Genomic DNA, 14,197 nt, shown 5'->3' with positions numbered 1-14,197 from the left:
CCAGATAGGCTTCATTTGTGAGTCTTCCTTTTTTTCTCGTTTACTTAATGTTGTCTATGAAAAATTTCAAGTCTTCTGAGGGACTGGGACTTCAGGCTTTCTTCTTGGCCTGTTTAATGAATGTTTGAAGCCAGCCTTGAAGGATGGAAAAATGGAAGGAGCCATTGAAGCGTGTGGTGAAGGTCATTGTGCAGTGGAAATGAGTGTAGCATGCTGGTGGGCAGCTCAAGCAAAGTGGAGTCAAAGTGTGGACTGCCACGCTTCAACAGCACGCTGGGGGCATGCCAGCATCTTGCTCTGTGCAAAGCCAACTTTTTGAGAAGAGAACTTTTGTTTTTGATGTCTGTTTTGCAGCATCATTTTCTCCTGTGATATTTGGCAGCATTGTCAGTTCACCCTGTTTTCCTCATTATACTTGTTTGTGTGTTTAATGGGTAAATACTCATATCTCTATATAATCTATGTCGTTTGTTTATGAAGCTTAGGAAATCACTTTTAAATAGGGAAGTCATTTATCAAGGGCCTGCCAATAGACACGCCAGATCTGCACTAGTGAGGCAGGTCCCTCTTCAGTCAGAGGTCACGTTTGGCATCATCTGAGGCTGAAAGTATAGCAATTACATTTAACAGCGGCTTCTCAGCTGTGATCCTCAGGATTTCCTCAGACTTGCTTCGAAAAAGATGATATGTTTAACTCTCCATCCAAAACATAAACAGTAATTAACACAGAGATGCAAACCATTTTTTTAAAGCCGTATTTTTATCCATTTCCTTCTGTCTGGCTACATTCACTTTGGAAAATGAATGATAGGGTTATTATTTTTCTGTAATCCCGTTGGTGTGAAGCTGATTCTTTGGTAACACGTTTTTCCCTCTTTCTAGCAAATGCCAGGTGTTAACGTAAGCTGGGATGGAGAAGGCCCAAAGCAACTGCCATCTATTGACATTTCCGTGGCTGTGGCAACAGATAAAGGTTTAATTACGCCAATCATAAAAGACGCTGCTGCTAAGGGCATACAGGAAATTGCCAGTTCTGTAAAGGTGTGTCTTAAGAAATACTGTGTTTCAGAATGTTAGAATATACTTTCAGATAATTACTTTCTGATCAATCTTGATATAATCACATTGATTTGTGGGGGAGTAGTTTATGTCAAGATTATCACCTGTGTATATGAGAGTAAAAAATTATTTCATTGACAGAGGGGCAGACAGAGAAAGAGAGCATGTATGCAAATGAACTTCTATCCCCAAATGTCTGCAGTGTCCAGGGCTGGGCTAAGGCTGAAGCTGGGAGCCAGGAGCTAGGACCAGGCCCCCCGTGTGAGTGACAGAAACCCAATTACTTGAGCTATCACCTCCTGCATTCTAAGGTCTGTATTTTTTTTTAAAGATTTATTTATTTATTTGAAAGGCAGAGTTACAGAGAGGCAAAGACAGAGAGAGAGGTCTTCCCTCTGGTTCCTCTGCTGGTTCACTCCCCAAACGGCTGCAATGGCTGGAGCTATGCCAATCCAAAGCCAAGAGCCAGGAGCTTCTTCCGGGTCTCCCACGTGGGTACAGGGGCCCAAGGACTTGGGCCATCTTCTACTGCTTTCTCAGGCCATAGCAGAGAGCTGGATCAGAAACGGCACCCATATGGGATGCCGGCACTGCAGGCAGTGGCTTTACATGTTATGCCACAGCACCGGCCATCCTAGGCTCTGTATTAACAGTAAGCTGGAATCAAGATAGGAGCCAGGAATTGAACCTAATTAAGTTATTTTCCAAGCATGGACTGTTTTAAGAAAATTTAATTTTTAAAAATTCAAAAATAACGTATAGCTAAATTAGGGACCAACTTTATTCACAGACAAAAACATAATTTCCCGATGTCTAGAATTCAACCCAAAGGTGCTGTTTCAGATAGATGCTAAGGTTGAAGGAAAACTGAAGCTGGTGCTGTGAAGACGCTAGTGGATAGGCTTGTGTTAAGATTAGGTTTTTTGTTTTTTGTTTTGACAGGCAGAGTGGACAGTGAGAGAGAGAGACAGAGAGAAAGGTCTTCCTTTGCCGTTGGTTCACCCTCCAATGGCCGCCATGGCTGGCGCGCTGCGGCCGGCGCACTGCGCTGATCCGATGGCAGGAGCCAGGTACTTATCCTGGTCTCCCATGGGGTGCAGGGCCCAAGCACTTGGGCCGTCCTCCACTGCACTCCCTGGCCACAGCAGAGAGCTGGCCTGGAAGAGGGGCAACCAGGACAGAATCTGGCGCCCCGACCGGGACTAGAACCCGGTGTGCGGCGCCGCAAGGCGAAGGATTAGCCTAGTGAGCCGCAGCGCCGGCTGAAGATTAGGTTCTTAAAAGAAAGTTTATTTTACTAATTTCCTCTCTAAAATTGAAAGCACACAAAGTACTTGGTATTACCAAGGTAATGTGAGCAAGTCCAATTTTGCCAAAAATATCTCACTGAGAAACACAGGCAGTAGGTCAGTCGGGCAGGTCTGATAATCTTCAGGAGTGTTTTTTGGCCGCAGTATCACAGGTCTTGAAGGACTTGCGTTGAAAATTTAGGTTCATTTGGATAGAAGAGTCTTTGCTTTTTCCCCTTTACCGAGATCCTCTCATATGTAGGGTGTAGAGCAAGTGCTGAGGGGAATAAAGAGTAGAAAACAAGACTTCTTTAGGGGAGCTTCTAGTGTATGAGTGTCTAGACTTCCCTGCCCAGAATGAAATCATGAGTGCAAGTGAGTCCGCTTTGAAAAGCGTTCCCATACATGTTGAGTGTACTTGGACTTTTAGAGTTAGCTGTAATTAAGGGTGAGCCTTAATTGTAGAATTGACATTTTGTGGTCTTATCTCCTTTTTGAAATGATTTGCACAGTATGTATAGATAAAAATGCAATGGTTATTCTTAATTGAAAAGTGGCATTAATTTGTGCCATTCCGAAGTGAAAGTAATAGAGTAATAGAGATTGATTTACTGGGATATGGTACGTGCTTTTTGTTCATCCGGAATTTTCAGCACGAATGGGAATATGTGTATATGAGTGTTTTTGTGGAGGTCCAATGAGTCTAAGTGTGGAAATAACCTGTAAGTATGAAGTACTGTATGTTATTAATTTTTACAAATTAACCATTATAGGAAAGCTCCTTCGCAGGTCTCACAGCCTCAGGTAGGGAGGGCATGCAGACCCCCTGGAATGCTGGTCTCTGTCAGCCCCTGAGCAGATTGTATTCTGGCCCCCAGGGTGTGCTGAGCTCTGGCTGCTTGTCTGCCTGCTCCTCCCACCCACCCTGCTGTTTATGATCCACCCTCTATTCTTAGACTGAGGATATGCCAGGCACTGGGCTAAGTACTTCATTGCATCCTATTATCCCTCTACTGTAGTTGGAACCTTTGCTACCCCATTTATAAATTGAGGACTCTGAGTTTTAGTAACTTCAAGAAATTTGCCCAGCATAGTAGAACCAAAAAGCTGTGGAAGTGAGGATTTCCTTAAACCAGCAGTTTGGTTCTAAAGCCTGTACTTAAATCACCTCTGCACACTTGCACCTCTCTCCTTCCTTTTACCATTTCCATCCCCACCCTCCTAACCCCCACCCCACCCCGCCCTGGTCATCTGCTTCTTTGCCAGCCCTTTGTCTTTGTACTGTCTTTGGTTACCAGGCAAGAGGATTTGATTTGGCCTCCTATGAAGATTTTTTTTTATAAGATTTATTAATTAATTTATTTATTTGAAAGAGATAGAGTTACAGAGAGAGGGAGAGACAGAAAAGTCTTCCATCCACTGGTTCACTCTCCAAATGGCCGCAACGGCCAGACTGGTCAGATCCGAAGCCAGGAGCCAGGAGCTTCTTCCAAGTCTCCCATCCAGGTGCAGGGGCCCAAGGACTTGGGCCATCTTCCACTGTTTTCCCAGGCCATAGCAGAGAGCTGGATTGGAAGTGGAGCAGCTGGGACTTGAATTGGTGCTCATATGGGATGCTGGCACCACAGGTGAAGGCTTATCCCACTATACCACAGCGCTGGCCCCAGAAGGAAGATTTGGTTTGCATACCCCTCCCCCACCATGGAGATTCTTGTAGGAAGTCTTAGCTGGACAGGTCTCATACTAGGCCTCAGGCTCGAAGGGCACAGAACCTAACAGCATTGATGGGTGTGACCACCTGTGCTTCTGTTCAGAAGGAAACAGAGGATGGGGAGGCTTCTCAGAGAGTCAGGTGCCGAGTGTGGCCTATTCAGCACAGTAGCTCTCTAGAGTACAAGAGTATATGTGTGTGTGAGAGACAGGGATACCTCTGCCCTCTTAAAAAATTTGTCTCTTGCTGAAATGATTTAGAAATGGAAGCATGATTTTTTTTTAAGAAACCGAAATCACAGATGTTACTAATGATAGCTTAGAAACTATGTATTTTAGATAATTCTTCACAGAAGATAAAATAATGTTCATTTAACCTTGTAAGCTAGCAGACATTAAGAAACGACTCATGCACCAATTTGAAACACTGGGTGCAAGATTGTATTGCAGTCTTCTCTACAGTGAGCAACCCCCAGCAGCTGCCCTGAGTTTCTTACACCGTTAGGGGCCTTCCCTTTTGGCCTTCTATGCTGTCATGTTGCTATATTTTAAACCCCTACTCCTGCAAAAAGTGAGACAGAAATGTTCTGTTTGTGGAAGAGTGCGATTTTTATACAATTTGAATCTTGTCTATATGTCTACATCAAGCATTGTACTATAATAGCTTATTAAAAAGTGTAATGTTTATGTATTTGAACACATAAAATTCGGAATGATTTCAATTCTGAGAGCAAGATCTGCTTCAGATAGAATAATGGTGATAATTCATGTGTAATGCCTGTAATCTTGTTTAAAAGAATTATGGAAGTATGTGTACAATTTAAATGATAGCTATAACAATATAGCAACTGGCATATTGTGTACCTTGGTTGTTGCCTTTCATAAAATACTTCTTAAAAAAAGAGCCTTTTGTGCACTTTAATTTTTAAGCCTCTTCAGAATCATCCTGTCAGAACTATAGACCAGACCAGAGCCTGTGCTCCGAACCATTAAGCTTCGCAGCTTCTTAGTAATGAAACTGTCCTGTGACTGTGGTGAGCAGATACTGTTCTACAAACAGTAGTGGGCTCCCCCTAAAATTATTTGAGAAGCAGTTCCTGGACTTGAAGAAACAAAGTTGAGAATTGCCGAAGACCCAAGAGTGATACCACATGCACTGTGATGGGTTGACTACACAGGACAGGAATACAATGATATGCTGTATCTGCAAGACCAGTCTTTGGGTTCAGAATTTGAGATAGTTGACTCGGGCAGACAGAGTCAAGAAGAGCCTTGTGTCAGCATAGTCTGCCAAAGAAGCTGTGAAGATTCGAGCACACAGGCAGAGTTAGAGAGACAGAGTGTGAAGGTAGTACCTTAGCAGACAGGCAGAGGGCGCGAGAACCTGCCCCAGAAACTGAAGCTGTCCACCTGGTGAGAGAGCTTGTTCCCCTTTGGAGGGAACCGTGGGGGTCGTGATCAGGTTGAGCTCTGAACTCTGGCTCGCAAAGCACCCCATCCAGTCCATACTTCTCTCTCATCTTCACCTGGCTGGCTCCTCTTCACTCTTCATTCCTCCCTTCGACTGCCACTTCCTCAGGCCTTCTGTAGCGGCCATGGCTTCAGTAGCTCCTAGCAGTCTGTACTGTTACCCTGTCGTGCTGTCTTCATATGGCTTCTCAGTTCTTGAAATTGCATTCTTTATTTGTTGACCCTTCTGTGTTGACTGTCTGATGGTGACTGTCTTGTTCATTGCCATATATCTACTTCTAGGAGAGTGCTTAGAAGATAGTAGTTGCTCAATTTATTGTTTTAAAATTTTTTAAGGCTGGTGCCGCGGCTCACTAGGCTAATCCTCCACCTGCGGTGCCGGCACTCCAAGTTCTAGTCCCGGTCAGGGCACCGGTTCTGTCCCTCTTGCTCCTCTTCCAGGCCAGCTCTCTGCTGTGGCCCGGGAGTGCAGTGGAGGATGGCCCAAGTGCTTGGGCCCTGCACCCCATGGGAGACCAGGAGAAGCACCTGGCTCCTGGCTTCGGATTGGCACAGCGTGCCGTAGCAGCCATTTGGGGGGTGAACTAACGGTAAAGGAAGACCTTTCTCTCTGTCTCTCTAACTCTGCCTGTCAAAAAAAATTTAATAAAAATATTTCATTCAGGTAATTTTTCAGGGTTTTTGACTCCCTGATAATCTATCTGTGGAGCCCAGGTTTAAAAGACCTGCAGTACACATGTATTTCTTGACACTCAGTAACCCCAGAGCTGTCAGTGTTTGGGTTAAAGGCATGCCCCAGCCAAGTTCAAGTTTTGTATTCCTTGGGGATTCAAATCTTTGATCCTATGCTATTCTTAACTTTTCATTAATTATAATAGCTTTAAAAGGCAGAGGTGAAGTGTGCCTCATAAATACCAAATAAATTTTTTAGAATGAATGAGAAAGGGAAGAGATATCTATTACAGAAGTATTTGCTGCTTTTCTTATATCTCTAGCTAGAGCACTCAGGTACCATGCACTTTAAGTTCACATTTCCAGGAGAGTCCAATGAGAATTACAGATTTTCAGAATCAACATCCTACTCAAATTCTTGCTGATTCCACTCTTTTTATTGGAGTTCATTGACAAAAATATCCTGCTAATGTATTTAGGGTCTATCTAGAGAGGGTTGTTTTTTAAAAGTTACAGATGTGTACTTGCAATCCATTTCATAAAATGAGTTTTGTTTTTTATTTGTTCCAGTCTAGTAATCAGCATATTTTGTGGTCATCTGCCTTAAAAAATGTTTTTCCACATTCACGTGTCTGTTTAAATCATGTGAAAATTATATTGATTAAGGCAGGAAAATACAAATACATTTGTAGACTGTTTACTCTTTTTTTTTTTTTTTTGAGAGTTCCCATCTGCTCGTTCATTTTTGAAATGCTCACAGTGGCCAGGGCAGGGCCAGGAGCCGGTAATACAGGTCTCTCATGTAGATGGCAGGAACCCAATTACTGGGGCCACCTCTGCTGCCTTCCAGGCTTTGTATTAGCAGGAACCTGGATTTAGGAACTGGAGCTAAAGCAGAATATCAAACCCAGATACTTCTTTGAAGAAGGTGTAGCCATTTTATCTACTAGACTAAAACTGACTCCTGTTCCCTCTGTGATATTCCAAGGACTTCAAAAAGTTCATGGAAAGTGGGAGAAAAAATAAACTTACTTTGGTGCAAAAAACTTTGATATCCATGCATAGTATTTTTATAATACCCATTGTCCATGAACTTTCTGAAAATCCTGCATACAAAGTTTATCTCTTCATTTTTCAATTTAAATCCAAATACTTTCCTAAGTATCTATATTCAAATAGTATAAATCTATAATTGTTTCAGTTGCTAGTAGTCATAGTAATCTGTTATGGTCATTTGTAAATTTTGGAGATTTTTAAAGAAAAAAAAAGAATAATTTAGTTTTTCAAAATTAAACCAGAAACTGGTGCTGTGGCGTAATAGGTTAATCCTCCACCTGAAGCACTGGCATCCATATGGGCGCTGGTTCTAGTCCTGGCTTTTCCTCTTCCAATCCAGCTCTCTGCTATGGCCTGGGAAAGCAGTAGAAGATGGCCCAAGTGCTTGGGCTCCTGTACCTACATGGGAGACCCAGAGGAAGCTCCTGGCTTCTGGCTTCAGATTGGGCCAGCTCTGGCCGTTGCAGCCATTTGAGGAGTAAACCAGTGGATGGAAGACCTTTCTCTCTGTCTTTCCCTCTCACTGTCTGTAAACTCTACTTCTCAAATAAATAAATAGAATCTTAAGAAAATTTAAATGAGCTATGGCTCATAATTAAATAACCAACTTTGACTGTAATTGTACTTACGTTGGCTATGTGATACAAAATATTAAGTATGGTCTACATGTATTTCATCCATCCAAATGACAACAACATCCTTTTCTTCTGTCCTCATAAACTAATTCATTATTGTTTGTATTTAATGGCTCAACTTCTGTTTGTTTGTTCTTGACATACTGAAAAATAAAGATTAACTGAAGTATGGTTAATTCCAAGTGCAAGAGGTGGGAAGAAAATTTAACTCTGTTACTCAATGCCACTGTCAACTTCATTTCGCTTTTCATCACTGGTGCTCTCAAGAGTGATGGGAAAGTGCATTTTTGTATTCCTTGTGGAGTATAAATCAGACTAACTCAGACAGGTAATGTTTCAGCCGTAAGATCCAGAACCAAAAAAAACCCAATCTCTAGGGCACTATAATTCCAATGAATTCTGTAATTCAGAAGAAACCAGTAAACCAATTTGTGACACTGGAATAATGACTGCATATTATGGCAGATGCATTCTTTAGAATGTTAAGCAGACATAAAAAATCATTTTATGAAGAATAACAACACAAAAGATACACTGAATATTGAATGAAATATAAAATTCTATTTTTTGATCATTTTCTGAGGTTATTTTGTGAATAAAGATTAGATAAACATGGAAAAATGAAAACTGATCTGTTGGTGGTGGGCTTGTGTGTATGCTACTTAGGTTGCCATTGAGCAATCTTCCGTCTGCTGGTTCACTCCCCAAGTGGCCACAATGGCTAGTGCCGAGCTACGCCAAAACCAGGAGCCAGGAGCTACATCCAGGTCTCCCACATAGGTGCAGAGACCCAAGCACCTGGGCCTTCCTCCACTGCCCTTCCAGGCACATTAGCCATGAGCTGGATTGGAAGTGGAGCAACGGGGACTCAAATCCTCACCCACATAGGATGCTGGCATTGCAGGCGGTGGCTTTACCCGTTACGCCAATGGCCCTGCCATTGTATAATTTCTTTAAAATCTGCAAGATTGACATGAATGACTTCTAATATTTTCTCTTACAAGAAGAAATTTTACAGGCAAAATGAAAATTATATTTTGTATATAGGAAACACTGAAACATTCTACAGAGTAGTGGTGCACAATGTAATTCCAGTATTTGAAAATGTTTTACAGAAAAATTTTTTGTAGAGTTTTGATTAGCATCTTTAGCTTCTTGAGTTTTTTTTCATTAGTTGTATTAGAGAAAATTATGTGTAGCAGCTTAATTATATAGTCCAATCAAGGCATATCAGAGATGAGAGTGTATGCTGTACATGTAACTCCGGTGATAAGATCGACTGTGTAACATGTTGTTGGTTTCTCTGTCTTTTTCTCAGGCTCTCTCGAAGAAGGCGAGAGATGGAAAATTGTTGCCTGAAGAATACCAAGGAGGATCTTTTAGGTAAATTTAAATTTTTAATTATTTCAGCCTGTTTAATTTATTTATCGGAAACATTTTTAAAATTTAAGTTAAATGTCTCACCCTTAATTTAAACAATAGAATGTGTGAAAGTGTGCTTCAGACTAGCCGTGGTTTCACACAGAACCAGAGGGAAGTCATTAGTGCTGAAGCACACATTCTTCTTGGAATGACACGCAGGTTACTAAGGTTTTACCTCTTCAGTAATGTCCTCCGTGTGATCTCTGTTCAAGTTACTTATTACCAGTTCATTTTTAGTGTATCTTAGATATGAGAGTACTTCGGAAAGTTTGTGAAAAATAGAATTAAAAGATAAGTTTATCTGGGTGCAAAAAAAATGAAATTCATGCATGGTTTTTTCATGGTATGCATTTTCCATGAACGTTTTGGAGACTGCTCAGACAGCAGAGTGCACTGAGTGTGGCTTAGTTTTTATAGAGCAAAGAAACTGATCACTCAGAGTGAGATGCAAAACTTGTCCTGCATCCCAGCGCCTTCCTGGGCCCCTCCCCACAGGTAGCCACCATTCTGGAAAGGAGCATTGTAAATTTGTTTTGATCTTTATATTCACTGCTTCCTATAGTGGCTTCTTCCACTCCGCGTCTGTGTCTGTGAGAGTCACCGTGTTGCTGGGTGAAGCAGCTGTGGGTTCATCGTCACACTCTGTAATACACTGTTGTGTAAATGTGCACACCTGCATTTACTCTGAATGGAAACTTGTCTTGTTTCCAGATTGGTGATATTGCAAATAATAATGCTGCTGTGAACATCCTTATCAATGTCTTATGGTGAACATGTGTACAGGTTTTTGTTGTGTGAATCTAAAACTAGAATTTCTGGAGTTAAAACCCTTAACACTACCAAGTAATTTTCAAAAATGTTTACTTAGATTTATACTTCCAGTAACAGTGCATGAGAATTCCCACTGCCTCATATTCTTGCCAACACTAGTAGTGTTTGGTTGTAAGTTTTCACCACTTTTGAGGTATGTTACTCTCTGGTCTGAGAAGTACAAATTAATTATATTTGAAAACTTTATTTATCTACCATTTGGGTGTCTGATAAAGGCGTGTGTCCATTTTTTTTTTTAAGATTTATTTTATTTATTTGAAAGACAGAGTTACAAAGAGAGATAGAGACAGAGAGAGAGGTCTTCCATCTGCTGGTTCACCCTCCAGTTGGCCACAACGGCCGGAGCTGCGCCAATCCAGAGCCAGGAGCTTCTTCCAGGCCTCCCACACGGGTGCAGGTACCCAAGCACTTGGTCTACTACTGCTATCCCAGGCCATAGCAGAGAGCTTGTTCAGAAGAGGAGCAGCCGGGACTAGAACTGGCACCCATATGGGATGCCGGCGCTTCAGGCCAGGGTGTTAACCCGCTGCGCCACAGTGCCGGCCCCAACATGTGTCCATTTTTAAATGACTTGTAGGGTTTATTATTTCCAGGTAACATAGACCTTGTAAGACATGTAGTATTTCAGATAGCTTTTCCCACTCTGTGTCTTGTCTTTAGACTTTTTTAGTGCTGTTTTTAAATGAACAGAAGTTGTGAGTTTTCGGCCAGCGCCGCAGCTCACTAGGCTAATCCTCCGCCTGCGGCACCAGCACTCCAGGTTCTAGTCCCGGTTGGGGCACCGGTTCTGTCCCGGTTGCTCCTCTTCCAGGCCAGCTCTCTGCTGTGGCCCAGGAAGGCAGTGGAGGATGGCCCAAGTGCTTGGGCCCTGCACCCACGTGGGAGACCAGGAGGAAGCACCTGGCTCCTGCCATAGGATCAGTGCAGCACACCAGCCATAGTGGCCATTTGGGGGGTGAACCAACGGAAGGAAGACCTTCTCTCTCTCTCTCACTGTCTAACTCTGCCTGTCAAAAAAAAATTGTGAGTTTTAATAAATTTTATTGGTAATTTTTTTTATTTTTTGACAGGCAGAGTGGACAGTGAGAGAGAGAGACAGAGAGAAAGGTCTTCCTTTGCCGTTGGTTCACCCTCCAATGGCTGCCACGGCTGGCATGCTGCGGCCGGTGCACCGCGCTGATCCGAAGGCAGGAGCCAGGTACTTCTGGTCTCCCATGGGGTGCAGGGCCCAACACTTGGGCCATCCTCCACTGCCTTCCCGGGCCACAGCAGAGAGCTGGCCTGGAAGAGGGGCAGCCAGGACAGAATCCAGCGCCCCGACCGGGACTAGAACCCGGTGTGCCAGCACCGCTAGGTGGAGGATTAGCCTAGTGTGAGCCGTGGCGCCAGCCGAAGATTGTTTTTCATAGCTGTTTGTATTTCCAGATAAATCTTAGAATCAAATCACCATTATTATTTTTAAATTCCATTTTTCTAGTTACAGCAATTTGTAAATAGACACAAAATGAATTTTTATATTGACCATGTATCTGGTAGCTTATGAATCCTCACTGACTTATTTGTGGTGCTCTGGATTCTCTATATGCTCGATCAGTTCATCAGTGGATAACAATCCTATTTCTTTTTTCTAGTACTTATGGAATCACATTTTTCTTTTTCTTGCCATGTACCATTGCCTGGGACCGCCAGTTCAATGCCGAATACATGTCTGATTGTAGATACAGTGTTTGTGTGTGTGCTGATTTGTATTCTTGATCTTTGAAATAGGCTGGGAACAGGTTACCTTGATCAAGGACATGGCATCTTCAGGGTTTTTTTCCCTTCTCTCTCCAGTATTTCCAACTTGGGGATGTTTGGCATCGATGAGTTCTCCGCAGTGATCAACCCGCCCCAGGCCTGCATCTTGGCTGTTGGGCGATTCCGGCCTGTGCTGAAGCTCGCAGAGGATGAAGAGGGGAACGCCAGACTGCAGCAGCACCAGCTCATCACGGTCACCATGTCCAGCGACAGTCGAGTGGTCGACGACGAGCTGGCTACCAGGTTTCTTGAAAGCTTTAAAGCAAACCTAGAGAATCCTATCCGACTTGCTTAGTCCTCACAGATAGGCGCACTGGGGCTTTGGCTTAGCTAATGGAACAGTTGTTACTAAGAACCAAACTCTGTAGGAAAGCAGTTACGTATCTGAAGTGTGAAGTGGATGAGATGTTTATTTATTTAAGGTGAAGGCATTTGACCCGAGTTGTCTTCATTCTCAATTTGGATTTATTGTTATAGAAATAAGTGGTGAGAAACTGTAATAAAGGAGACCATTTGGTTAGATCCATTTTTAACTTCTGGTGCTGTACAAAAGGGATATTAAACTAGCTGTAAATCAAATTATGTTTAGCTCCTTTGAGCATTTTAGGATATTTGAGAATGTATGATACATTGTAAAATCAAAACATTGTTAAAACTGTACCTTAATTGTATTAAAGTTTGAAGTGATCTTCAAAGAGAGGCCCGTTCATCGAGCAGTGGGACCTCTCTCTTACAAACACTGCTATAGATATACTTGAACAATTTAGTATGTACAGAAATTTATTCTGGATAATAGTAAATAAGGATCAAATTATATGAGGGGTTGTGGCAACATTACTGAATTTTTTGTGTATGTAAAGCCATATGTTTTAAAGTAGTTTCTATTAGTCATAATTTCCACTCTGTTACACTGTGAACTTCTGAAGAAGAAGAACAAAAGAAGCAAAATGAAGAAGGAAAGACACCAACAAAGTTGGTTGGGTCAATAAAAAGCTACAGCTGACATATCTAAGCCTTCAGAAGAAAACTCACCTTTATGCCGAGTTGAACTATATTTAAGTAAACGGTGGTATCTCCTACCAAACGCTTGACGTTAGTGTTGGTTTCAGCACAAAATGTTGTACTCAGTGCATTTTAATCAAATTTGTACTGTGCAATAAAGTGTGAGAAAATCAAAAAATTTCTATTGTATGTTCAATATTAGGACTCAGATGTTTAGTGAAACCTTAAAGAAGATTATTGATTTCTCAGAAGTGGCTTAAAAGAGACTCTACAGAAGAAAAAGGAGTTTAAAATTAATATGACATTACAAAACTAATAAGAAAGGTACAAATTTTGGGAAGAGCAGAGAGAAGACTTAGAAATCAGCAAAACATATAAGGAATACCCTTTGATTCCATTGGTAATATTGAATTTTTTCTAATTGTTAAGCAGGTTGAAAGAGCTTCTTTCTCGTTTACAACTCTGCTCTAACTGGCAAGATAACTTTATTTAAATTGGATGATAATGAATGATAATTTAATTAACCAGTCTAGAAAGGTTCACGTACATGTTGGTTCATGTGAATCACCAGAAGAAAGACTGTGATGCAAGTTAGTTAGGTGTGACTCGCTGAACTATAGGCCCTAACCAGAGAACCTTCTAAAATGATGCTGTTAAGAAATGCTGAATCCAGATACTCAGTTTTAATAAGCCACTTTTTAGAAATAGTCTTCAACACTTTTGTCATATTAGCAATTATGCTGGAAATTGTAACTAAATGCGGTTTTCAAAATAACTTTTCTAAGTTATACTGTTTTCAAGATCAGTTTTAACTGGAGTTATTTGACTGTTTTTCTAATTTTGTATCTGAAGAAGAGCAAGAGAAAGCCATAAACAGGCCTTGATTTGGAGTTTTGTGTTGTGTGGACTTGGTTGTGCAGTAGTAGTGCCTCACTTTCCCTGGAAATGAAATGGGCACTAAGACCCATCCCTGCCTGCCTTACAAAACTGTGAACTGTGCAGCCAAAATGCGATATAAATTTATGACATTTTGATTCTTTATAGACATAACCAGTCTCATACAATTAGTTGCTTCTTGTGGTTTGCCTTCTTAGATTTTGGTACAGTGCTTATTCATTTAGGCAAAAAATATCTTCTCTAATATTTCAATACTAATGAGAATTATATAAGAAAATTTGTCATTTCTAAAAAGAGCCCAATTGGAGTCGGCCCTGTAATGCAGTGGGTTAAGCCGCCGCTTGGAATTCCTACTCC

The 14,197-nt window shown here is 41.7% G+C and overlaps 1 protein-coding gene across 2 annotated transcripts in view; it reads left to right on the top strand.

Annotated features, from left to right (window-relative positions):
* PDHX (pyruvate dehydrogenase complex component X) overlaps positions 1–13,121 on the top strand; it is a 98,021-nt gene extending 84,900 nt beyond the window's left edge. For both annotated transcript variants that reach the window (XM_051825977.2, XM_008269678.4), the window contains exons 9-11: positions 883–1,041; positions 9,210–9,274; positions 11,978–13,121. In XM_051825977.2, the coding sequence (XP_051681937.2) occupies positions 883–1,041; positions 9,210–9,274; positions 11,978–12,236 (483 nt within the window). In that variant the 3' untranslated portion in view covers positions 12,237–13,121. The remainder of the gene's footprint in view (positions 1–882; positions 1,042–9,209; positions 9,275–11,977) is intronic.
* The last annotated feature ends 1,076 nt before the right edge of the window (positions 13,122–14,197 follow it).

This window comes from Oryctolagus cuniculus, chromosome 1 (genome assembly GCF_964237555.1).
Source record: "Oryctolagus cuniculus chromosome 1, mOryCun1.1, whole genome shotgun sequence".
NCBI classification, from domain to species: Eukaryota; Metazoa; Chordata; class Mammalia; order Lagomorpha; family Leporidae; genus Oryctolagus; species Oryctolagus cuniculus.
The sequence above is the reverse complement of the archived record's forward strand: the minus strand, read 5'-3'. Positions and strand labels throughout refer to the sequence as shown.